The sequence below is a fragment of the Entelurus aequoreus genome, linkage group LG05, assembly GCF_033978785.1.
Source record: "Entelurus aequoreus isolate RoL-2023_Sb linkage group LG05, RoL_Eaeq_v1.1, whole genome shotgun sequence".
Lineage (NCBI taxonomy): Eukaryota > Metazoa > Chordata > Actinopteri > Syngnathiformes > Syngnathidae > Entelurus > Entelurus aequoreus.
In genome coordinates this window covers 47,316,171-47,340,951 of record NC_084735.1, presented here as the reverse complement: position 1 = coordinate 47,340,951, position 24,781 = coordinate 47,316,171, and the positions used below count along the sequence as shown (strand labels likewise).

General features: G+C 42.1%; 1 protein-coding gene across 1 annotated transcript in view; it reads right to left on the bottom strand.

Annotated features, from left to right (window-relative positions):
• ntm (neurotrimin) overlaps positions 1 to 8,090 on the bottom strand; it is a 527,618-nt gene extending 519,528 nt beyond the window's left edge. The window contains exon 1 of the mRNA XM_062048288.1: positions 7,887 to 8,090. Within this exon, the coding sequence (XP_061904272.1) occupies positions 7,887 to 7,947 (61 nt within the window). The 5' untranslated portion in view covers positions 7,948 to 8,090. The remainder of the gene's footprint in view (positions 1 to 7,886) is intronic.
• Between the last annotated feature and the right edge of the window lie 16,691 nt (positions 8,091 to 24,781).

The window sequence follows — 24,781 nt, the reverse complement described above, 5'->3', positions numbered from 1 at the left end:
GTGTTTGTTCCATTTATGTTGTGTTTTGCTTGATTGTAAAAGACGTCGATCGAGGAGGTGGTCTGAGAAGTGAAAAAGGAGCGATGTTCATCTGTTAATATTCAGTGTTTTATCATTCATAGTGAATTTTGTAAATCCCCCATTCTTTATTTTCTTGTACATTCTGGGTGTCTCATTCAGTAAAAAAAATTTAAAATTCCATTCCGTTTTTGAGGTGGTAATAACGTTGTTAACATTCTATCAGACATTATTGTGAGTTTTTGTAACAATGTTCCTTAAAAAAGGACCCATGCACACATACTGTACAGCAGATTGTTGTGTTTATGTGGGCCAGAAGATGTAACCTCTTGAATATAACTTTCGTCTTAGCACATATTTTTATTTGTAAGTATTTATATTTTACGATAAACATATCAACAAAAAAAAGTGTCTATTGCTTTTCCTGCAGATGTTTTCATTATTTTATATCCATTGTGTTGTGACATAAGGGCTGCCTGTAGCTAAATTGGGGCCGTGAGCAGAATTTCATTTGTAGGCCTCCACCCCATTACAAAAAAGTCATACTTTTTTATTTGAGTGTAATGATTATTTTACTTTTTTAATCGAACTTGAATTTATTTTAATGCATGTATTTTTCATTAAAACAATTTCATGGGAAAGAAATGTTCAATAAAGGTACTTATTTACTGCAAAATAACAAATTAAACATAATTAAAGCATAAATATTCAAACCCTGTATGTAAGCATAACAAGACCAGCACTGCACGCCACAGGGGACAGCGAGACAGTCAAGGAAAATGTGCCATTATATTGGGTTGGCAAATGTTTTTTTTACCATAATGGAAGAGACACATGATTTTTTGTTGCTTGTTTATTTTGGTCGAATAAACCAGCTCTTTGTTTGAACTGAACTTTGATTTTGGACATTGTTTTCCCCATGTGAGTACACCACAACCGTGCACTAGTGGCCTTTTTATTTTTATTTTAATAAATGGTTTAATTTGAAATGTGTTTATGTTTTGACAAACGGCTGCTACACTCATTACTACTATTAGTTATGAATTAAAACAGTACAGTAATTTGACAATGAGCTCTGAGTTTGTGCTTTCACTGCAATTTAGTGTCTTCTTTTGGGGCGGTATAGCTCGGTTGGTAGAGTGGCCGTGCCAGCAACTTGAGGGTTCCGGGTTCGATCCCCGCTTCCGCCATCCTAGTCACTGCCGTTGTATCCTTGGGCAAGATACTGTCACGGCCTGGGCGCATTGGAATGCGCCCTCATCCTTGCGCACTGCAAGCACCTCGGGACACGCCCACGGCCACGGCACACATCCAGGGATGCGCTGCGCGCGTCTCTGCCCTGCAGCTTCCGCCAGCTGCAATCAATTACCGGCAATTGGCACACCTGCCTGTAATGAAGAAGCTGCCTACTTAAGCCTGGACAATTTGGCATGCCGGCGCCGGAATATAATCTCCTGTTGGTGTTCATTCCCTGTGTGCATCCCGAGTCAAGCTGTGCGTCTTGTGCTCCCGGATCTTCCCTGCTTCCCCTGCGCTTCCTGGTTCTCGACTCCTCGCTCGCCCCCGGACTACGACGACTCGCTCCTGCCTCTCGACCACGCTTCCGCCCTTGGACATCCCTGCCTGCCTTGCCCCTTGTTTGACAGCACCGCTCCTCCCAACACGCACCTCCAACATTTACGGTAAAACGTTCCAGATAAATACTACACATAGTCTTACACCATACATACTCTTGGATTTTGTCACACTCCATTTCCTTTTGGTTAATATTATTATTGTCTTATTATTATATATATACTTTATATATAATGAATCTTTGTATATACTTCCCCCAGGTGTCTGAGCCGTCACCTCCCCTTAGTCCAAACATAACAGATACTTTACCCACCTGCTGACAATGCCACCCACACTGGTTTAAATGTAACTTATTGGGTTTCACTATGTAAAAGCGTTTTTAGTCACTAGAAAAAAGCGCTATATAAATATAATTCACTTCACACACACTTTTAAGTATGTATTGTATAAAAGGAGTAAGTCATCGTTAGAGTTTGTTTTCCATTTTTTGTTGCGAACCTGTGCTTTGAGGTTAAAGGGGAACGGCACTTTTTATGAAATGTTGCTTATCAGTCAAGCCCACATATGTATTTTTAGCATTGTAATTTGCATCCAAAAAACGCAAACAATGCTTCATTTACGTTCCGTAACCTGTATATTAACCAAACTGTAGCAACATTGTTATTTTAAGAGCACTGAGGAACTGTTCTAGCTTAGTAACACATTGCCTTGCGACAGCATGCTACAGCCTTAGCAAGAGGAAAGCCATCTTCTGCGCGAGCAGCTGAATCGCTTTTGAGTTTGTAATGTACTAACAAGCATGATGTGCTGCATGTATGATGTTCAGTGTTATAATTTCCAGTTGATTTTGGGTAGGTGGATTTTTCTTTCTTTTTTTTAATCACTGCAGGGTTTGTTAGCGCAAACACAAACAGTTTGACTTTCGTTTGGATTAAGTTTCTTTGAGCAGTGTCCTGCTCACAGATACAAAAGCCTTTCCATCAATAATAACATTGTGTACCACTTAGTGCAGCAGAAGCACTCTATTTCTGTCGGCTAGCTTGGCTCCAAGCTCCACATTAATACCTTGACCAAAACATGCAGGCCTTGACTCTTTCGGCTTCCGTCTGCTCAGTGGTGTTTTCGTCAACGATGACGATGACAAAATCATTTCGTTGACGCCACTTTTTTTCATGACGGTAACGAGACAAACATGTCTCTCTGATGACGAAAACATGACGAGACGTGTGTGAGTTTTCGTTGACGAGACGAGAACGGACGAAAATGTTAGTGGGTAATCTGTCAAACGTTTAAAATGCATGACATTTCTGGTCACGCCCACCAACTGGCGTGCAGCGCACAGCGTGCTCAACACGTCAGACTGTTGTTACTCGTCAGGCAATGGACCGTGATGGCGGGGGCAGTTTCAACACAGGGGCTCGGTGGTCGCAAACGTAGAGACGACATATGGGTGTATTTTAAATATAACCCAGCAGATAATAAAACAGAGTGTATTGTGAAGGAAGACGGTGACAAATGTGGCCACAAAATATGCAGAAAAAATACGACCAACCTCAAGCGGCACCTTAAGGCTCGCCACAAGGATATTTTTTCGAAGGTAAGTTACAAATGCTGTTAACATAATCGATAAATGTCATAGTAAGCTAATACATTAGTACGTTTTCCACATACTCCTGGCGCAAATGGGCTGCTAACTTCAGGCTAAAGTTAGCTTTTGTTACACTAACGTCAATTCATTATGTGTGTGTTACTTTAGCAGCATGTTTAGCCATGTTTACATTCAGTGACGGTGTGGTTATCTCTTTGTGAGTATGTTCTGTCAGCAAGTAACTTGATATGTTTGATATCACATGTTTGATATGTTTACAGTATTTACAGGGTGGTCTATTTTGTTCCAAAAACTTAAGAACATGTTTGTTTCATACTTTCAAGTATGTACAGTATAACTCTCTGGTATAACTTACAACCTACCTCACTGTAACTCAGGAATGAATTGATTATTTTATTACATGGTTTGCACAAATTAAAGAGAGTGGGGTTGTATGATATCTGTTGTAATTGCACTGGCAGACAGGGCCAAGTTGAGCATATGTGTTCCTTAAGGCTGCAGCTAACGATTATTTTTCTATCGATTAATCTATAGATTATTTTTTTCGATTAATCGGTTAATCTATAGATTTATTTTTTTTCGATTAATCTATAGATTATTTTTCCCTTTACCGATTATTTTTTCATTCAAAATGAAGATGAAAAAATAAATGTAGGCCCGTTTTTCAAAAGGCATGGCTTTTATTTACAAAAAAAAAGAAGTATGGCCACTCAGTCAACATTGACAACAACATGACTAAATATTCTGTAACAATGTAAACATTTAAAACTTGTAACATTTAACAAAATTAAAAGTAGCTTATTTGCTTTTTAATGTGCAAATATAAGTCAACATCCAGTGCAAATCTTAATATTCTGCAATAGTATAAGCATTTCAAAAGTAAAAGTATTGCTTATTTTGCTTTAAAATGTGCAAAAATAAAGATAAACATCCAATACAAAAAAGTGCAAAACGAAATATTCTGTAACAACAGTGTAAACATTTCAACAAAAGTGAAAGTATTGCTTGTTTGCTAAAATGTGCAAAAATAAAGATAAACATCCAATACAAAAAAGTGCCAATCTAAATATTCTGGAGCACTGTAAACATTAAGTATTGCTTTTAAAATGTGCAAAATAAACATCCAGTCCAACACAGTACACAATAACCAATTCTACTCATTCCAGTGAGTGACTAACAGTTGTAATGAAGAAAGGTTAGCATGTCTACGCTCAGAAGGGATCGATGTGGCTGGAACTGAGAGCTAATTAGCCTTCACCTCAAGCCAGGACTGCGAGTGAGCTGAGCTGCAGTTTATATTTCTAGAAGGTCAACTGGCTCATAGTGATGTTACTAGTAGTTGACTGGGAGGTGTTTATTATCATTTGGGGAGAGTCCGCTGCCTGATGCTCACCTGCTAAACACCTATCTGCTCGACGCTGAAGCGCTGACTACATGCGCTCTGAATACGCACTGCTGATTGGCTGATAATGCTTCGTGTGTACCAATCAGATGGTTGTGTGGGTGGGACAATGCTGCGTGTGTACCAATCAGATGGTTGTGTGGGTGGGACAATGCTGCGTGCTGAGACAGAGGCAGAGGAGCGAAGTAGCTTGTTAAGACTTTAGCAGCTAAAGTTAGCTTTAGCTTAGAAACTCATTCGGTACACCCCCGTACCAAACCGAAAGCCCCGTACCAAAACGGTTCAATACAAAACACGTACCGTTACACCCCTAGCAGATACAAATGACACATTCATGTTTTTGTGTAATGATGACAACGTATACTCGCGCGGACGATTGACTAGTTGATGGTTTTCTTTTCAAATGTTCGTTCATAGCCGTTGTGCTGCTATGATAGGCCATTCCCGCTCGACACAGTGTGCATACAACAACATTTTTAGGCCGTTTATTGAAATACTCCCACACTTTTGACCACTTTTGGAATGTTTTTCCCCCCTCGCTCGCACCGCTCGCATCGCCTGCTTTGATCGTCTGCTTTGCGCTTCGCCATGACGGTAGAGTGACGTAAATATGCGACGCGTCGACGCACAAAAACGGCGTCGACGTATTTACGTAACCGATGACGTCGACTACGTCGACGCGTCGTTTCAGCCTTAGTGTTCCTCATCCATCACTCATATTTTGGGCATGTTTATGTTCATTGTACTTTAACAAATTCTGAGAAATAAAGCCACAATTGCTGAAGTAGAATGTTTTTGTTTTTTGGCTTTTTTGGAGCAATGAACTTTGATTCCACTGTTACCACTTTATCTGTGTGTAACACACAATCCTTGGATCAGAAATTTGCTGTTCTGTGGAAACCTTATATGTCTAAAACCATTCCTTTATTGTTATTATTTGTGAAAATAGCAGATCTGCAAGCTTACAATGGGTTAAACTTATAGATCTGCTGCTATTTTCACAACTTATGTGTGACACTGCCCAACAGCAATCTCCAATACTTATTGACCTAAATTAATTTGTTAAAAGACTATACTTATATACTTATATTATACTTTGTATTCTTTTTTTTTGGACTAAAACTAGACTAAAACCTTTTTGACTTTTCATCGACTAAAACTAGACTAAAACCCTTTTGAGTTTTCGTCGACTAAAACTGGACTAAAACTATCACATATAAAAGTGACTAAAATGTGACTAAAACTAATAAGCATTTTAGTCCAAAAGACTAAGACTAAGACTAAAGTAAGATGGTTGTCAAAAACAACATTGCGTCTGCTCCAACGTCTCACCATCTCTTCGTGTTTGTTCAGCTTCTATAACAAGCATTTCATTCTCCACATTTTCAGGTTAAAAAAGATAAGCTAATTTGTCCAAAAAATGTTGTCTTTGTTGTCTATTACCAAGTCTGCCAGGGTTACAGCACACGCGTGTTTGTTGCCAGAAGTAGAAACACACATTTGTTGACAAAAGTAGGAAGTGCATTGCTATAAGCACTGATAAATGTGCCCAGAAAATGAGTTCTGGAAATGCTTAAAACTGACCATCCATCCATTTTCTGCCGCTTGTCCTTTTCGGGGTGGCGGGGGGTGCTGGAGCCTATCTCAGCTGCATTTGGGCGGAAGGCAGTGTACACCATTGACAAGTCACCACCTCATCGCAGGGCCAACACAGATAGACAGACAACATTCACACTCACATTCACACACAAGGGCCAATTTAATGTTGCCAATCAACCTATCCCCAGGTGCATGTCTTTGGAGGTGGGAGGAAGCCGGAGTACCTGGAGGGAACCCATGCAGTCACGGGAGGAACATACAAACTCCACACAGAAAGACCCAGAGCCCAGGATCGAACCCAGGACCTTCATAATGTGAGGCACATGCACTAACCCCTGTACCACCGTGCTGCCCCTCATAGCACATGACTGTGGTAATTTCAAGGACCCTCAATTCAGGGTAGAAACAGAGGTGCTGCCCCTTAAAATGACCGAAACACAGTAAATATTGTAAACATTACATACAATGTTGATGGAGGGTTTTGAAGTTGCTTTAGAGGGCTTGGAGGCAACATAGGGACCCTCATTAACCGCATTTTGCAAGCGTTTTTTTTTATTTTCATCTTTAGAATCCTAAAAAAAGGCATGTCTGTTCTTGTCTCTCATAATTCTTGTGAATGAAAGGCAAAACTAAGAAAACAAGTGCAGTTCCCGTTAAGGAACACTTAAAACATTGATAACAAATTCAATAAAACCACAAGTTGATTCAATGAAAAAAAAAAAAAGCATAGAAATACTGCAAATTTTGCTGCAACTTTCTGAAAAACTGTTGCAAATTCAGGCATTGTAGGCTACAACAATCACCCAAAAAAAAGCCTGTGAAATCCTAAAGATACTAGTAAGTACATTGTAAAGGTGGATTGGACTGCAAATGAGTTGATGTGGGTGCCTTCTGCCTGCAATTTATATATCCAATGCACTCGGATTAATCTGGATACTACGTAGAATTAAACCGTATCCCTTCCAACCTTTGTCACATAGCCCTTGATAGAGGAATGGGAGTTAATAGTATAGTTGTCAGGATAAATGAATGATGACAGTGTCAGAGAAGCTCAGGAACTCCAAGATTCATCTCCTTTCTAGCAGCAAAATCCTTTAATCTAGGCTGTTCGAGGAATACAAGGTCTAAATCTGAGCTGATCTGAGAGGAGGATGTCGTTGTGTGGCTTGTGCAGTCCTTTGAGACGTCTATGATTAAGGGCTATATAAGTAAACTTTGATTGATTGATTGATTGATTGATTGATTGATTGATTGATTGATTGATTGATTGATTGATAAATCAAACAATCTCGACCATTAAATCATTATGGATTAGGAGCTAATATCAACTTCACAGCAAAGCCCTGCCATCATCAGACGTAGAATAAATGGCTACAGGTGCATAATGCAAACCAAATGTCAAAAGGCTGCTAAGAATATATCATTACAGGTGATCGAGGCGAGACAGAACTTTCATGCCAAATAAGCATGATACCTGGGTTACAGAAAGGGTGTACAAAAACATTTAAAGCAGCGAGTCGGACACTAATCTCTCCATTTAAGCTTCAGCTTAGATGGTGTGATTTGATGTCCGAACACACACAGGAACAAACATCACCCGCATGCAAACTCCTCCTGAGTGACAGAAGCAGCGAGCATCAAAGTCAACGACAAGTGCGGCAGGGTGACAAACTGTTACCTTACCTTGCTCCATCAGCAGGACCGCCATGCCGATTAGTATAGTCCAGTACAGGGGATTTGGCATGTTTATCGATCCGGTTGTCTTCGTCCAATGTTTTTCCAGACAAATATTTGAAAATCCTAAAATAAGTGTTTATTGTCCCTCCCCCTCCAGTCCAGTACGTCCTCCTCCCTCAAAATAGCGAATCCACCAACACTGCGCTTAACAAAGTCCCTCCTTCAACTATTAGGTTGGAGAACTGCGCTGCAAACAAGCTAGCGTTAATGATTTTAAGCACATCCGGTTTGTACTTTTTAAAGTAAAATGCACATTGACGGAAGTTAAAGTTATAGCATAAAAAAATGTGCTATGAAACCAACTGCCTTTACTAAAATTCAGGCACTGCCGCTAAAATTGTGATTTGTATTTTTTTAAACAAATTAAACTGACCTACAAGGTTTTAATTTGAATAGAATGTTACCAAACTTTAATGCAGAAAATTAAAATGGTATTCATTTTATATTTTTGCTTGGTTTTGACTTTTTAAAGTAAAATGCACATTGACGGAAGTTAAAGTTATAGCAGAAAAAATGTGCTATGAAACCAATGCTTTTACTAAAACGCAGGCACTGCCACTAAAATTGTGATTTTTTTTTTTAAATGATAAATGATAAATGGGTTATACTTGTATAGCGCTTTTCCACCTTCAAGGTACTCAAAGCGATTTGACAGTATTTCCACATTCACCCATTCACACACACATTCACACACTGATGGCGGGAGCTGCCATGGAAGGCGCTAACCAGCAGCCATCAGGAGCAAGGGTGAAGTGTCTTGCCTAAGGACACAACGGACGTGACTAGGATGGTAGAAGGTGGGGATTGAACCCCAGTAACCAGCAACCCTCCGATTGCTGGCACGGCCACTCTACCAACTTCGCCATGCCGTTAAACAAATTAAACTGACCTACAAGGTTTTAATTTAAATAGAATGTTAAAAAACTTGAATGTAGAACATGTTTGTTTTTATTCATTTTATGTTTGCTTGGTTTTGAATTTTCAAAGTAAAATGCACATTGGCGGAAGTTAAAGGCCTACTGAAACCCACTACTACCGACCACGCAGTCTGATAGTTTATATATCAATGATGAAATCTTAACATTGCAACACATGCCAATACGGCCAGGTTAACTTATAAAGTGCAATTTTAAATTTCCCGGGGAACTTCCGGTTGAAAACGTCTATGTATGATGACGTTTGCGCGTGACGTCAATGGTTGAAACGGAAGTATTGGGACACATTGTATCCCAATACAAACAGCTCTGTTTTCATCGCAGAATTCCACAGTATCCTGGACATCTGTGTTGGTGAATCTTTTGCAATTTGTTTAATGAACAATGGAGACTGCAAAGAAGAAAGCTGTAGGTGGGATCAGTGTATTAGCGGCTGGCTGCAGCAACACAACCAGGAGGACTTTGACTTGGATAGCAGACGCGCTATCCGACGCTAGCCGCCGATCGCATCGATGATCGGGTGAAGTCGTTCGTCGCGCCGTCGATTGCTGGAACGCAGGTGAGCACGGGTGTTGATGAGCAGATGAGGGCTGGCATAGGTGGAGTGCTAATGTTTTTATCATAGCTCTGACGAGGTCCCGTAGCTAAGTTAGCTTCAATGGCGTCGTTAGCAACAGCATTGCTAGGCTTCGACAGGCGGCACAGCATTAACCGTGTAGTTACAGGTCCAGTGTTTGGTTCGGTGATTCCTGTTAGTAGTATTGTTGATCTTCTGTCTATCCTTCCAGTCAGGGGCGTATTTCTTTTGTTTCTATCTGCATTTAAGCACGATGCTATCACGTTAGCTCCGTAGCTAAAGTGCTTCACCGATGTATTGTTGTGGAGATAAAAGTCACTGTGAATGTCCATTTCGCGTTCTCGACTCTCATTTTCAAGAGGATATAGTATCCAAGTGGTTAAAAATACAAATCCGTGATCCACAATAGAAAAAGGAGAAAGTGTGGAATCCAATGAGCCCTTTTACCTAAGTTACGGTCAGAGCGAAAAAAGATACGTCCTGCACTGCACTCTAGTCCTTCACTCTCACGTACCTCATCCACAAATCTTTCATCCTTGCTCAAAGTAATGGGGTAATCGTCGCTTTCTCGGTCGGAATCGCTCTCGCTGCTGGTGTAAACAATGGGGAAATGTGAGGAGCCCTTCAACCTGTGACGTCATGCTACTTACGGTACAGACAAGGCTTTTTTTATCAGCGACCAAAAGTTGCGAACTTTATCGTCGATGTTCTCTACTAAATCCCTCCGGGTACTCCGGCTTCCTCCCACCTCCAAAGACATGCACCTGGGGATAGGTTGATTGGCAACACTAAATTGGCCCTAGTGTGTGAATGTGAGTGTGAATGTTGTCTGTCTATCTGTGTTGGCCCTGTAATGAGGTGGCAACTTGTCCAGGGTGTACCCTGCCTTCCGCCCGAACGCAGATGAGATAGCCTCGAGCACCCCCCACCACGATAGAAAATGGATGGATGGATGGATGTTTGCTTGTCCTCATTCAGGTCACAAATGGGTGAGCTAAATAAGAATGTGTGTAAAATTAAAATAAAATAAGATTTACATGAAACCAGTGTTATCAGACAGGTCTTGTAAAGACAATTCCAGTAAGTGTCATTTCCCTGTGATAAATATTAAGAACCCAGCAGGCGCAAGACATTGATACAAAGTTGATTATACATACAGTCCTTTAAAACTGACTTCGAAGCAATGCTGCAATATGTGTATGTGTATGTAAACTGAGACAACATTGATGTAGATTGATATAGATGATATCTGTCTTATACCTGACCACTTCTATGTTAGCTACCTCTCTTTGTTTATAATGTATATTTTCTGCTGGATCTACTCTCTATATCAGGGGTAGGCAATTAATTTTTACCGGGGGCCGCATGAGCAACCCGAGCACTGCTGGAGGGCCACATCGACAATATTTCAATCAAATTTTTCTCAATATTATTTTTGATATACCGTAAGATTAAAAAAAAACAATAATAATAATAATGATAATAATAATAATAATTTAATTTAACCTAACTTAACTTTATACAAAAGCAGATTGCTTTTGATGGTTTTATTTAAACTCTTAATCCTTGAATATTTATATTAGGCTATGTGAAATTGAAATAAGAAAACAAAAACAATCATTGAATCACTGCAATTTATTTTTAACTTGTTCACACTTGAACTTTGTTCCACAAACAAGGAACAACAACAAACAACTTAACAAGTTTATAGAAATACTGCAATACAACAAACAATAACTTGTTATGTTTTCCACCTCATTTTACCTCTTTAGTGCGAATAATCCAGTCTGTTCTGTGCTTGAGCAAGAGCATTGAAATCTGGCTGAATGTCTGAGGTGGCTATGCGAAGGACAGCTGAGAGGTGCTCATCAGTGATAGAGGATCTGTGTTTGGATTTGTTGAACTTCATCACAGAAAATGTCTGTTCACATTTATAGGTGGATCCAAAGAGGACCAGAATCCTCTGAGCATGCCTCCTCAGCAGTGTTGGGACTGTAACACCGTTTTTTTCGTCGGTAAATAGTAGTCTAAAGCGTTATTTTTTATATTCAGCAACTCAGTTACCGTTACTACATGATGCGTTACTGCATTATTTTGCGTTATTTTTTATGTAGTATCGGCTAGGAACAGAAGATCTGAGTATGTTTTATTGGAGAGTTGCAGTGTCGTCCTTCTGAAGGTTCTTGTGTCACAACGGGGAGAAGAGAAGAGGCGCGCTCTGTGTGTGTCTGGGTGTGGGTGTGGGTGTGGGTGTGGGGAGGGAGGGGAGGGGGGCGTGTCTGTTTACTAACAAGACATCATGGCGGAACCGCAATCGAGTTTCTTCACATGGAGATATTCTCACTACTTTTCTTTTGTTGAGCACAAAGAAAAGAACATTTTAGTTAAATGTAAGTTGTGTCTTGGATCAAAGATCCCATCTACTGCCCAAAACAGCAATTCAAATCTGCTGAAACAGCTACAAAAGCAACATGCTTCGACGAAGCTAGTAAAGAGAGACACAGACTCCGATGCCACTTCACCTTCACCTAAGGATTTTAACGGAGGCACTGCTAGCCAGGACAACGTTGATAGAGTCATTGCAGCGTATGTGCTAGAAGACATGCAGGCTATTTTTACAGTGGAGTCACTCGCTTTCAGGCAGCTAATTAGCATGATACCGGCATCAAACAGGAAATGGCACGTAAAACATTTTCACGTACCTGGATAGTGAGGACATTAACATGGGAAGCGAGCTAAAGAAGACACTCCATACTCTGCCTCTGCTCATCATTCATCACTGAAGGTACACACATTCTGTCAATTCTCTTATATACTCTTTCATTCTAGACTTCTAGAGTGTTTGATTATCACATCACTCTAAATGTATAGACTATAAAGTTCACAAACATAAAGAGGGATCCAAGTGGGCCAGGCCAATCTTTCCTTATCTCTAAACTAAAACTGGGGAAATGCATAGAGTGTTCTGGGCTTCAGTACAGTGTTGATCTCCTGAGGACATGATTTTATTTCACAATTCCTTGATAGAAAAAAATGCCTGGTTAGGCTTTGTGTATGTCATGTGTGCCTTCCTTGGGGGAAGCCAGGTTTACAGCTATGTTGTTATGCTGTTTGTTACTTATGTATGTTATGTTGCAGCTATTTCAAATAGTTTTGTCAATTTGTTCTGGCCAGAAATAAATTGGCCCTTTGAAACATATCTTTGTCTTTGTGTGTTGTATGTAGACCACATTGCTTAGCAGAGTTCAGTGATGCAAATGCATGTCAAGTTGATCAACAGATTGTATTATTCTCCAGTGCAATAACAGTACTGAAATGAAGGCTAAATGGGCATTAATGGGAGCTTTAAAAAAAAAATAAGAAAAAAATAAGTAACTAAAAAGTTACTTTTCACAGTAACGCATTACTTTTTGGTGTAAGTAACTGAGTTAGTAACTGAGTTACTTTTGAAGTAAAGTAACTAGTAACTGTAACTAGTTACTGGTTTTCAGTAACTAACCCAACACTGCTCCTCAGGCTCCTCTTTGAGGGAGGAGTAAAAGTCCAGCAGTGAGACTGACCTGAAGTGCTCTGCCAGAAGTACCGGTAGGTCAGACTGCAGGTCAATGAGCTCCATCTGAACATCGCTTGGTGCATTGTCCACACTGCAGTTGAAGGGAGATGAAACCATGTGCATTTCAGTCTCAAGAGTTTCGAAATCTTGAAATCGTCTGAAAAACTCTCCCTGCAGTGCTTCTAACTTGCTTGAGTACTCGTGGAGGTGATCGGCTGATCTTGTGGTTTCCTTGAGTGTTGGCAAGTGGGTCAGAATGTTGTCCTTCACTTGGCTTGAGAGAAGCTGCAACTTCCTCATGAAAGCCGTCACTGCACTGTACATCTCATGCACAAAAAGGCCCTTGCGCTGCAGTTTGACATTCAGTTATTTCATGAGTGCAGTCACATCCAGAGCCGGCCCAAGGCATAAGCGTACTAAGCGCTTGTTTAGGGCCCCGCGGCCACCAGGGGACGCACCTGTGACGTTTGCCACCTGCCGTGCAATGCCAGTGCGCACTGGACATCAAAAGCGCAGATAGAGGCAAAACAATGTCACAAAAAAGGACATATCCTTCAGGTGCAGAAAAAAGGAAGAAGAAGAAAGTGGAAGAGGAGAAAAAATGCCATGATAAAGGTATGTTTGCATGACTTGGTAATAAAAAGTTTATCAAACAGATTTGTAGCTGTAATTAGCTTTAGCTAGGTGACGTTAGCTAGCTAGCGCGGTGCTAGCAATATGTTTTTAGCATCAGGTTCCTAGTGAGATATGTTGTTTGCAGAAATTGTTTGCAGCAGAGCACGGTAATTTATGTGAGTAAAATAAACATTATTTTTTACATCAACTCATAAGTTATGTGAAACTTCCCCAGGAGCATTGTTAAAATACCTTGGAGGCACAGAATCAGCCCAGAGCCAGTCCACATCCTCAGGCTCAACTGTGAGTGATGAATCAGGTGAGGAAAAGACTGTCACCATACAGTATACATTTAATTTCTTAGTATAAACATTACACCTGAAGGGAAATTAATATAGTCAAAGTATCTCATTAATATGTGTGCCTATATGTATGTATGTACACTACCGTTCAAAAGTTTGGGGTCACATTGAAATATCCTTATTTTTAAAGGAAAAGCACTGTACTTTTCAATGAAGATAACTTTAAACTAGTCTTAACTTTAAAGAAATACACTCTATACATTGCTAATGTGGTAAATGACTATTCTAGCTGCAAAAGTCCGGTTTTTGGTGCAATATGTACATAGGTGTATAGAGGCCCATTTCTAGAAACTATCACTCCAGTGTTCTAATGGTACAATGTGTTTGCTCATTGGCTCAGACGGCTAATTGATGATTAGAAAACCCTTGTGCAATCATGTTCACACATCTGAAAACAGTTTAGCTCGTTACAGAAGCTACAAAACTGACCTTCCTTTGAGCAGATTGAGTTTCTGGAGCATCACATTTGTGGGGTCAATTAAACGCTCAAAATGGTCAGAAAAAGAGAACTTTCATCTGAAACTCGACAGTCTATTCTTGTTCTTAGAAATGAAGGCTATTCCACAAAATTGTTTGGGTGACCCCAAAGTTTTGAACGGTAGTGTATGTATTTCATACTAGGTCCATCTCCATCCTCTACAGTGCTCTCTCACACACCTCCATCCTCTGTGCCCACTGTCCCCTCCATGTTTAAGATTAAAGATTAAAGTACCAATGATTGTCACACACACACTAGATGTGGTGAAATTTGTCCTCTGCATTTGTCCCATCCCCTTGGGGAGCAGTGGGCAGCAGCGGCGCTGCGCCCGGGAATCATTTTGGTGATTTATCCCCCAACTCCAACCCTTTGTTGCTGAGTGCCAAGCAGGGAGGTTATCTGAAACAACAGCTGATTTATCTAGTGAATTAACTGCAAAACACCCTTTATAATTGCTCATTGTACTGCAGAACATACATTCTGAGATTAATAATTATGTCCAACAGTGCAATTTAATGACCTTATAGGTCCTTCTTTTTTAGTCATTGTCTTTGGTCACTTCCTCAGCAACTTCCACCACAACGTCCCCTTCACACCATGGACCATCATCAGCTCCGCCAGTTGACCCAGCTGAGTGGCCTTCTTTCCTCTCAAAATGAGATCTGTGAGTTGTACCCAAATCTTTGGGTAGCTCTGCGGATAGCCTGCACTCTTCCTGTGACTGTTGCATCTGCAGAGCGGAGCTTTTCCAAGCTCAAATTAATAAAAAACTACTTGAGATCTTCCATGGCTCAAGAAAGACTGAGTGGCCTGGCAGTGATTAGTATTAATAACAAAGTCGGCCATCAGATTTCTTACAGTGATGTCATAAATGACTTTGCCTCCAGAAAAGCCAGGAAGCACAGGTTTTAAGGAGTGGGTGGAGTGGTGTGGGTGGTGAAGAACAGAGGAACAAAACTGTGATGTGATAGTCAAATGTGTGAATTAAGGACCTTGATTTAAGGTAGTTTATTTTGATTTTTTCCCCAAAAATGTTTTACACATCGTTATGTACATTTACTGCAGTTATCCCACACAAGAAGATGAGCAGCAGGGCGGTGTTACGTACATTGCAGCTCTTATCCAAAGCCAGCGAAAAAACAGTCAAAGTCGGCCGTTCTGTTCTTCAGCTGAAGCTCCAAGTTTCCAGCGATGGTCTCAACCCGCCTTGTTACAGCGCGTCGGGAGAGTGACACGTTTTCAAATGCGCCTCTCTTCTCCGGGCATATCAGTGCAACAGAGTCCAAAAAGCATTCCTTAATAAGCTCTCCGTCAGAAAACGCCTTACTTTTTCTGGCGATTTTGTGACAAATGACGAAACTTGTACTGACAGCTGCATCTCTGGGGGTGTGAAATTTGGCGAAAAGTCCTTGTTGGGTTTGCAGTTTTACCATCAACGCATCAGCCTCCCTTGCGCGCTCTTCATCAGACAGATTCCGGAATTTTTCCTCGTGCTTCGTCGTGTAGTGGCGATTCAAATTATATTCTTTAAACACAGCAACCTGTGTACCACAAATTAAGCACACGGCTTTACCTTTAATTTTTGTAAATAAATTTATGGCAGACCATGTCTTGTTGAAAACACGGCATTCGTCATCAAATGTTCTTTTTTTAGCGTGAGCCTACATCTCGGGGGTAACCGGGGCATCACTTGTCGCTGTGCACCTTCACTCACAGGTTACACACGGACATAGGTCCATAAATAACACTTTTCAAAATAAAAGCAACACAGTTGTACTGCACGCACGACATAGATGTTTTTTAAAATGTATTTTGTAATTTGTGATTGCTGCTGTTCACATTCACTCACAATCACGCACGCGCATACGTCCACACGGAAGTAATACAAATAACGCTTTTCAAAACAAAAGCAGTACCGTTGTATTGCACACTCGACATAGATACTTTTTAAAATGTATTTTTTAATTTATGATTGGCCTCACGCGGGCCGGACAGGGACACACAAAGGGCCGGATGTGGGCCGCAAAATGCCCAGGTCTGCTCTACATTATGCTGCCCTTTTTTGCTGCAGCTGTTACATATACTGTAATATTGTACATGGTAATTGGGATTTGTTGTATATCGTATATATTATATAAAAATATAATAAGATAATATATCAGTATATCTGCGATGAGGTGGCAACTTGTCCAGGGTGTACCCCGCCTTCCGCCCATGTGCAGCTGGGATAGGCTCCAGCACCTCCTGCAACCCCATAAGGGACAAGCGGTAGAAAATAGATGGATGGAAATTATATACTGTATATGTAATATGAAAATATTACATATGTTATATTTTATATTGCTACTATGGTACATTTTTTGCCTACTTTATACCTGCATTATCCTTTCTATCCTTACCCTTTCCATCCTTTGTAACTGAGCTAATGTGTGGAACAATTTCCCTTGTGGATAAATAAAGTTTGTCCAAGTCTATAACATTGGATCCACGTAGTTAATTGGGAAATTACCAAAATGTAATGGTCAAATCAACGTCACAACCTGACATTGAATAATCGTCGTCAAAAAGTATTTTGTTTCAACTTTTTATTTGTGCTGTAGAATATTGGTTGGGAAATGACCAAAATTCAATGGTCAAATCAACAACAGAACCTAACATTGATTAAGCATTGTCAAAAAACTTGTTGTTCCAACGTTACGTTTGAGTTTCTCAATGGCAAGATCTAATTCAACAAATTCTCAACAATGTTTTAATGTCTTGTGCCTGCTGGGAAAATTATGCATTTTAAACCTGGTAAAAATGCACCCATTTGTGGTTAACTTCTTGGATACAAGAACAATTGGGCTTAAGATTTTAGGTGTGACCTTTATTGTTGATTGCGACTTTCAAAATGTCATACATTTCCTAATATTTACCCAATTTTAAAAAGGTTGGTATCATTGGACATCTTGTCAACAAAGAAACAGGACACAGAAGGTTTCATAATTTTCTAATGATATTAAATATTTTTTATAAAATAATTCCAAAGTACTACATGAAACAACCGAACATGAAACTGTGTCTGTCAATAGTCAATCAATCAATCAAGGTTTGTTTATATAGCCCTTAATCACAAGTGTCTCAAAGGGCTGCACAAGCCACAACGACATCCTCGGCTCAGAAAAAACTCAACCCAATGGGATACAATGACAAACCTTGGAAACCCCGGGTGACCGGTGCAATGGACGTCGAGTGGACCTAGTTAATAGTGTGAGAGTCCAGTCCATAGTGGGGCCAGCAGGGAATCATCTTGAGTGGAGACAAGTCAACAGCGCAGACGTCTCAAACTGATGCACAGATGAATGGTCCACCCCAGGTCCCAACTTTGAACCGCTAGCGAATCAATTTGGGGTCACCTAATAACCTCTCCATGCAGGAGAGGGGGTGAACAATATGAAAATTATAATCTATAATTAACATATCTAATATTTTAATGATTTGTGGGAATCATTAAAATAAGTGCAATTCATTTAAAGGCCTACCAAAACCCACTACTACCGATCACGCAGTCTGATAGTTTATATTTCAGTGATGAAATCTTAACATTGCAACACATGCCAATACGGCCGGGTTAACTTATAAAGTGCAATTTTAAATTTCCCGCGAAACTTCCGGTTGAAAAAGTCTAGGTATGATGACGTATGCGCGTGACGTCGAGGGTTGAAACGGAAGTATTCGGACACATTGTATTACAATACAAACAGCTCTGTTTTCATCGCAAAATTCCACAGTATTCTGGACATCTGTGTTGATGAATCTTTTGCACTTTGTTTGATGAACAATGGAGACTGCAAAGAAGAAAGCTGTAGGTGGGATCGGTGTATTAGCGGCTGGCTGCAGCAACACAACCAGGAAGACTTAGTTGGATAGCAGACGCGCTATCCGACGCTAGCCGCCGACCGCATCGATGATCGGGTGAAGTCCTTCGTCCCGCCGTCGATCGCTGGAACGCAGGTGAGCACGGGTGTTGATGAGCAGATGAGGGCTGGCGTAGGTGGAGCGCTAATGTTTTTATCATAGCTCTGACGAGGTCCCGTAGCTAAGTTAGCTTCAATGGCGTCGTTAGCAACAGCATTGTTCAGCTTCGCTAGGCTGGAAAGCATTACCATGTAGTTACAGGTCCAGGGTTTAATAGTATTGTTGATCTTCTATCTATCCTTCCAGTCAGGGGCTTATTTCGTTTGTTTCTATCTGCAGTTAAGCAAAATGCTATCACGTTAGCTCCGTAGCTAAAGTGCTTCACTGATGTATTGTCGTGGAAATAAAAGTCACTATGAATGTCCATTTCGCGTTCTCGACTTTCATTTTCAAGAGGATATAGCACCCGAGGTGGTTTAAAATACAAATCTGTGATCCACAATAGAAAAAGGAGTGAGTGTGGAATCCAATGTACCTAAGTTACGGTCAGAGCGAAAAAAGATACGTCCTGCACTGCACTCTAATCCTTCACTCTCATGTTCCTCATCCACAAATCTTTCATCCTGGCTCAAATTAAAGGGGAAATTGTTGTTTTCTCGGTCCGAATCGCTCTCGCTGCTGGTGTAAACAATGGGGAAATGTGAGGAGCCCTTCAACCTGCGACGTCACGCTACTTCCGGTACAGGCAAGGCTTTTTTTTATCAGCGACCAAAAGTTGCGAACTTTATCGTCGATGTTCTCTACTAAATCCTTTCAGCAAAAATATGGCAATATCGCGAAATGATCAAGTATGACACATAGAATGGATCTGCTATCCCCGTTTGAATAAAAAAATGTCATTTCAGTAGGCCTTTAACTAAATTGATAGAACAAAGTAAGATATATTGTTATTAATTAAAACAAGCCAGATTTTGTAAAATAAAAATAAAGTATAATATAATTAGATTCTCATCATCAAGATAGACCGCAACGAGCCATACATTTCCTTACGAAACTTATGTTTGTTTGTGTGTGTGTGTGTGTCTGTTTGTGTGTGTGTGCATGTGTGTGACATATATATAAGTGAGCTAATCAGAACCCAAGATGGCGTTCAAAAATGTTGCTCTTCAAATATGCAAAAAAGCAAATTAAATGCAGAGAATGAACAAACATTCCGTAAGTTATTTAAATATGGGGAAAAAAAGCACAGTTAATGTGTATTTTTTATTGATCAAATTCATGAAATTAGCATTAGAAGTGACACAAAATTTGAGTGAACAAGATTGGTCGGACTCAACCTGCGAGTCACATCACAGCGACCAGGAAGATGAAGTCGGCCAGTCTAACAAAAAATCAATAAGCAAATCATTCATCCATCCATTTTCTACCGCTTGTCCCTTTTGGGGTCACGGGGGGTCGCTGAAGCCTATCTCAGCTGCATTCGGGCGGAAGGCGGGGTACACCCTGGACAAGTCGCCACCTCATCGCAGGGCCAATCAATTTAAAATATATTTGGCAGACTAACAGATACATTTATTATATTTTAAAAGGGATTCCAATAAAGTTTTAACTCATCGTAGATATAGATATTTTGCAGGGGGTTTTGTTGAGTGTAAACTTGTCAAATTTTGACGATGCTTTGTAGCGCAAGTGCTTGGCCAATCCGAAAATGTCAATATTGCTGGCCCCACTATGGACTGTACTCTCATATTATTCATGTCATGTCTGTTTATCATGTTTTGTTTTGGCCATGTGTTTGTTTTTTGGACTCTTTTTAGTTCCTGGTTGCACTTCCTTGTTTGTTTGTTTCCATAGCAACTCATTAGTTTTCACCTGTCCTGTCACGCACCTGTTTCACGTTTTGAGTCACGCACCTGTTTTCACTGATCATGTCACTATTTAAATCTGTCTGTTTCTGTTGTTCGTCCTGGCGACCTCACACTTTTTCATCCCTCTACTTCATGTCATGTTCACAGTTCTTTGCCAAGTAAGTTTTTGTTTATTAATGCCACAGTTTGTGTTTTATTGTTCATAGTTTCTGCCTTTGTGCAAGTTTTGTGTTTATACCCAAGTTTTGTATTTCCGCCTTTGTGCGCGTCTTTTGTTTTCATAGTCAAGTTTTTACCTCCGCTGTCAGCGCTTTTTGTTTATTCCTTTTTTATTGTCAAAATTAAACATGTGTGCAAATTCACGTCTGGCCCGCCCCTACTTTCCGTTGCCTTCCGGAGAAACAAGACCCAAGAACCAAGTCCTGACAGTAGGTCGCCAGCATAACAGTTTCTCCAAACGAAAGTTGGTCGGTTTTGACGAGACAGCGAGGGAGGTCCTCCGCGCCATGGAGGAGGAAACGCTGCGCTACTCCTCCATGGCGTACAGAGACTCCATTTGGTCCGAGGACTGCGCTGCGTCACCGCAGTCCCGGAGGCGCCGCTCCCGACGAAGGACGTCAGGGAGGGCTTCCGCAAGCAGAGAGGACATGTCACTCCCGCAAGCTCCTCCCCCTCCGGGCGGAAGCAAACCACAGGCAGACCGGCTTCACCCTGATGACATCACAGCTCAAGATTTTTTTTCTCTGAACTCTTTTACTTTTGATCAGCCGCCCTCAACAACAATTTTGGACATTAGAGCATATCAGTCACAGCCATCTGAATTTCATGCCCCGCCCCCCAGGACTCAAGCCACGCCCAAGTCACACTTTTTTTTTTTTTCACCCACTCAATCCCAGGAAGAAGAAAGACTTTTTGGACAGTTTGGAGGGGAGGATTCTGCCCCCCTCCTGACCTCCCTCCACCCACCCCAAAAGACGGTTACAGACTGTGGGGAGCGCGTCTGGGATCCGCTCCTTGAGGGGGGTCTAGGGCTGGGAACTCTTCAGGTGGGGTTGCTCAGCCTCATGCCATGCCACAGCCTCTAGGACGACCTCCACCACCAGTCCGTCGGCCTGCTAAGCCGCAACCTCCGGTTCGGCCACCACCACAGGTCTTTCGGCCGGCTAAGCCGCAACCTCCGGTCCGGCCACCACCACCGGTCTTTCGTCCTGCCAAGCCACAGCCTCCAGCACGACCACCACCACCATTCTTTCGTCCTGCCAAGCCACAGCCTCCAGCACGACCACCACCACCAGTCTTTCGGCCTGCTAAGCCGCAACCTCCGGTTCGGCCACCACCACCGGTCTTTCGGCCTGCTAAGCCGCAACCCCCGGTCCGGCCACCACCACCTGCTCCACGCCCTGCTCCAAGGCTATCAACATGCCTAGCAGCTCCACCACGCCAAGCTCCACGCCAAGCGCCACCAGTCGCAGCTCCACGCCAAGCGCCACCAGTCGCAGCTCCACGCCAAGCGCCGCCAGTCGCAGCTCCACGCCAAGCGCCGCCAGTCGCAGCTCCACGCCGCCAAGCGCCGCCAGTCGCAGCTCCACGCCGCCAAGCGCCGCCAGTCGCAGCTTCACGACGCCAAGCACCACCAGTCGCAGCTTCACGACGCCAAGCGCCGCCAGTCGCAGCTCCACGCCGCCAAGCGCCGCCAGTCGCAGCTTCACGACGCCAAGTGCCGCCAGTCGCAGCTTCACGACGCCAAGTGCCGCCAGTCGCAGCTCCACGACGCCAAGTGCCGCCAGTCGCAGCTCCACGACGCCAAGTGCCGCCAGTCGCAGCTCCACGACGCCAAGTGCCGCCAGTCGCAGCTCCACACCAAGACCAAGCACCCCCACGCCAAGACCAAGACCAAGTCCAAGTCCAAGACCAAGACCCCCCACGCCAAGACCAACCATGCCAAGACCAAGTCCAAGACCAACCATGCCAACACCAAGACCAAGTCCAAGACCAACCATGCCAAGACCAACCATGCCAAGACCAACCATGGCCACGCCAAGCTTCGCTACGCCAAGCTTCGCCGCCCGAAGCACCACGCCAGGCTTCGCTACCTGCTTCGCTACCTGCTTCGCTGCCTGCTTCATCTGCTGCACCCGCACCTGCGTCATCTGCGGCTTCCACGCCTACAATGACGATGACGCGCCTGCCTCCTCGTCTGCCACGGTTGTGGCCACTACCTGGTCGTCCGCCACGCCAAGTGCGCCCACCTGATCGTCGGCCACGCATATGGCCCTTCCCGGGTTGCCCACCTCGCCTGTGGCGGCGGCGTTCCACTCGCCGCCACCACATGACTATGCCTCGGTGGATTCGGGGCCGCTTGGCCTGGCGACCCACCGCCATGTCCCCCTCCCGCCCTCCCATGACTCTTGATCCTGTTTTTTGTTTTTGGACATCTGGGATCTGTCCGTAAGGGGGGGTTCTGTCATGTCTGTTTATCATGTTTTGTTTTGGCCATGTGTTTGTTTTTTGGACTCTTTTTAGTTCCTGGTTGCACTTCCTTGTTTGTTTGTTTCCATAGCAACTCATTAGATTTCACCTGTCCTGTCACGCATCTGTTTCACGTTTTGAGTCACGCACCTGTTTTCACTGATCATGTCACTATTTAAATCTGTCTGTTTCTGTTGTTCGTCCTGGCGACCTCGCACTTTTTCATCCCTCTACTTCATGTCATGTTCACAGTTCTTTGCCAAGTAAGTTTTTGTTTATTAATGCCACAGTTTGTGTTTTTGTTTTATTGTTCATAGTTTCTGCCTTTGTGCAAGTTTTGTGTTTATACCCAAGTTTTGTATTTCCGCCTTTGTGCGTGCCTTTTGTTTTCATAGTCAAGTTTTTACCTCCGCTGTGAGCGCTTTTTGTTTATTCCTTTTTTATTGTTAAAATTAAACATGTATGCAAATTCACGTCTGGCCCGCGCCAACTTTCCGTTGCCTTCCGGAGAAACAAGACCCAAGAACCAAGTCCTGACAATTCAAAGGTTAACCGTTTTTCTTGCCCTGATGTGGGATCTGTCATAGTGGCTTGTGCAGCCCTTTGAGACATTTATGAGTAAGGGCTATATTAGTAAAATTTGATTGATTGATGATTGATGTTCTTCATAAACTACGATATGTATTCTATGTCATTAGTATTGGTGTATGGTGGTGGTGAAAACAAAATGAACACAGTTGAACCCCGAAAACTGCGGTCCGGTTCCTACTCACGATGGCACATTTAAACTTGAAATGTGGTGAGTGACCACAGCGGCAGATACACATATACATAATATTTACCAGCTGAATGGAATTTTTTTTTGCAAGCAGAGTATACCCTGCCTTCTGCTTGAGTGCAGCTGGGATAGGCTTCAGCACCCTCCGCGAACCCAAAAATAGATGGATGGGGAAAAAAACTGGGGGTGTAAAGTCATGGTCAGTATCCTCACGCTTTTATTTCGGTATTTCCTGTCTTGTCTTGCCTCTGCCCTTTGTGTTTTTGGCTGCTTTGCTTAAATCTGGGAGAGAGAGACATGCAGTTGGACTCAATCAGAAATCAGTACTGTCACAGGAAAGTGATATTGTAGATTTTAATAATCATTACACAGAGTGAATACAAAATAAATAAGAAAAAACTGATACTTTTCACCGGGACATTTTTCAAGATCATGAAAGTACTGTGTGATTTTTGCATGGGCTGTTATTTTTTTAAACAAAATATTACAACAACACCAGTTAGCTTATGTTACCATTACTAGTTTAACAGAATATATCTATTTTAACATTGTGCTGCATACAGTTGCAAAATACGGCGTATGGTTGAAACAAGGACATTGGTGTCATGTCTGTGATTATGTTTTGTTTTAGTCATGTTGGGATTTGGTTTTGGACTTTTTGTGCACTTTTATTTGTCACCATAGCAACCATTAGTTTCACCTGGTTCACATTGTCATGTCACGCACCTGTTCACCTGTCTTGTCACGCACCTGTTTTCACTGATCACGTCACTATTTAAATCTGTCTGTTTCTGTTGTTCGTCCTGGCGTCCTCACACTATTTCGGCACTCTGCTTCATGTCATGTCACAGTTCTTTGCCAAGTAAGTTTTGTTCATATATGCCACAGTGAGTGTTTTTGTTTAATTGTTCATAGTTTCTGCATTTATGCAAGTTTTGTGTTTATTACCAAGTTTTGTATTTCCGCCTTTGTGCGCGCCTTTTGTTTTCCTAGTCAAGTTTTTTACCTCCACTGTGAGCGCCTTTTGTTTATTCCTTTTTTTTATTTGTTAAAATTAAATCATGTATTTAAATTCACGTCTTGCCAGGCCAATTTTCCTTTGCCTTCCGGAGGAACACAACCCAAGAATCAAGTCTTGACAGTAGGACGCCAGCAGAAGAGTTTCTCCGCAAGAAAATTGGACGTTATTGACGAGGCTTCTTGGGACGTGCTGCGCGCGATGGAGACTGAGACGCTGCGCTTTTCCCCCAGGGAGCGCAGGGGGATGATGTGGGGGAATGGAGGCAAGCTGGTGCCGATCGGCGCGTCG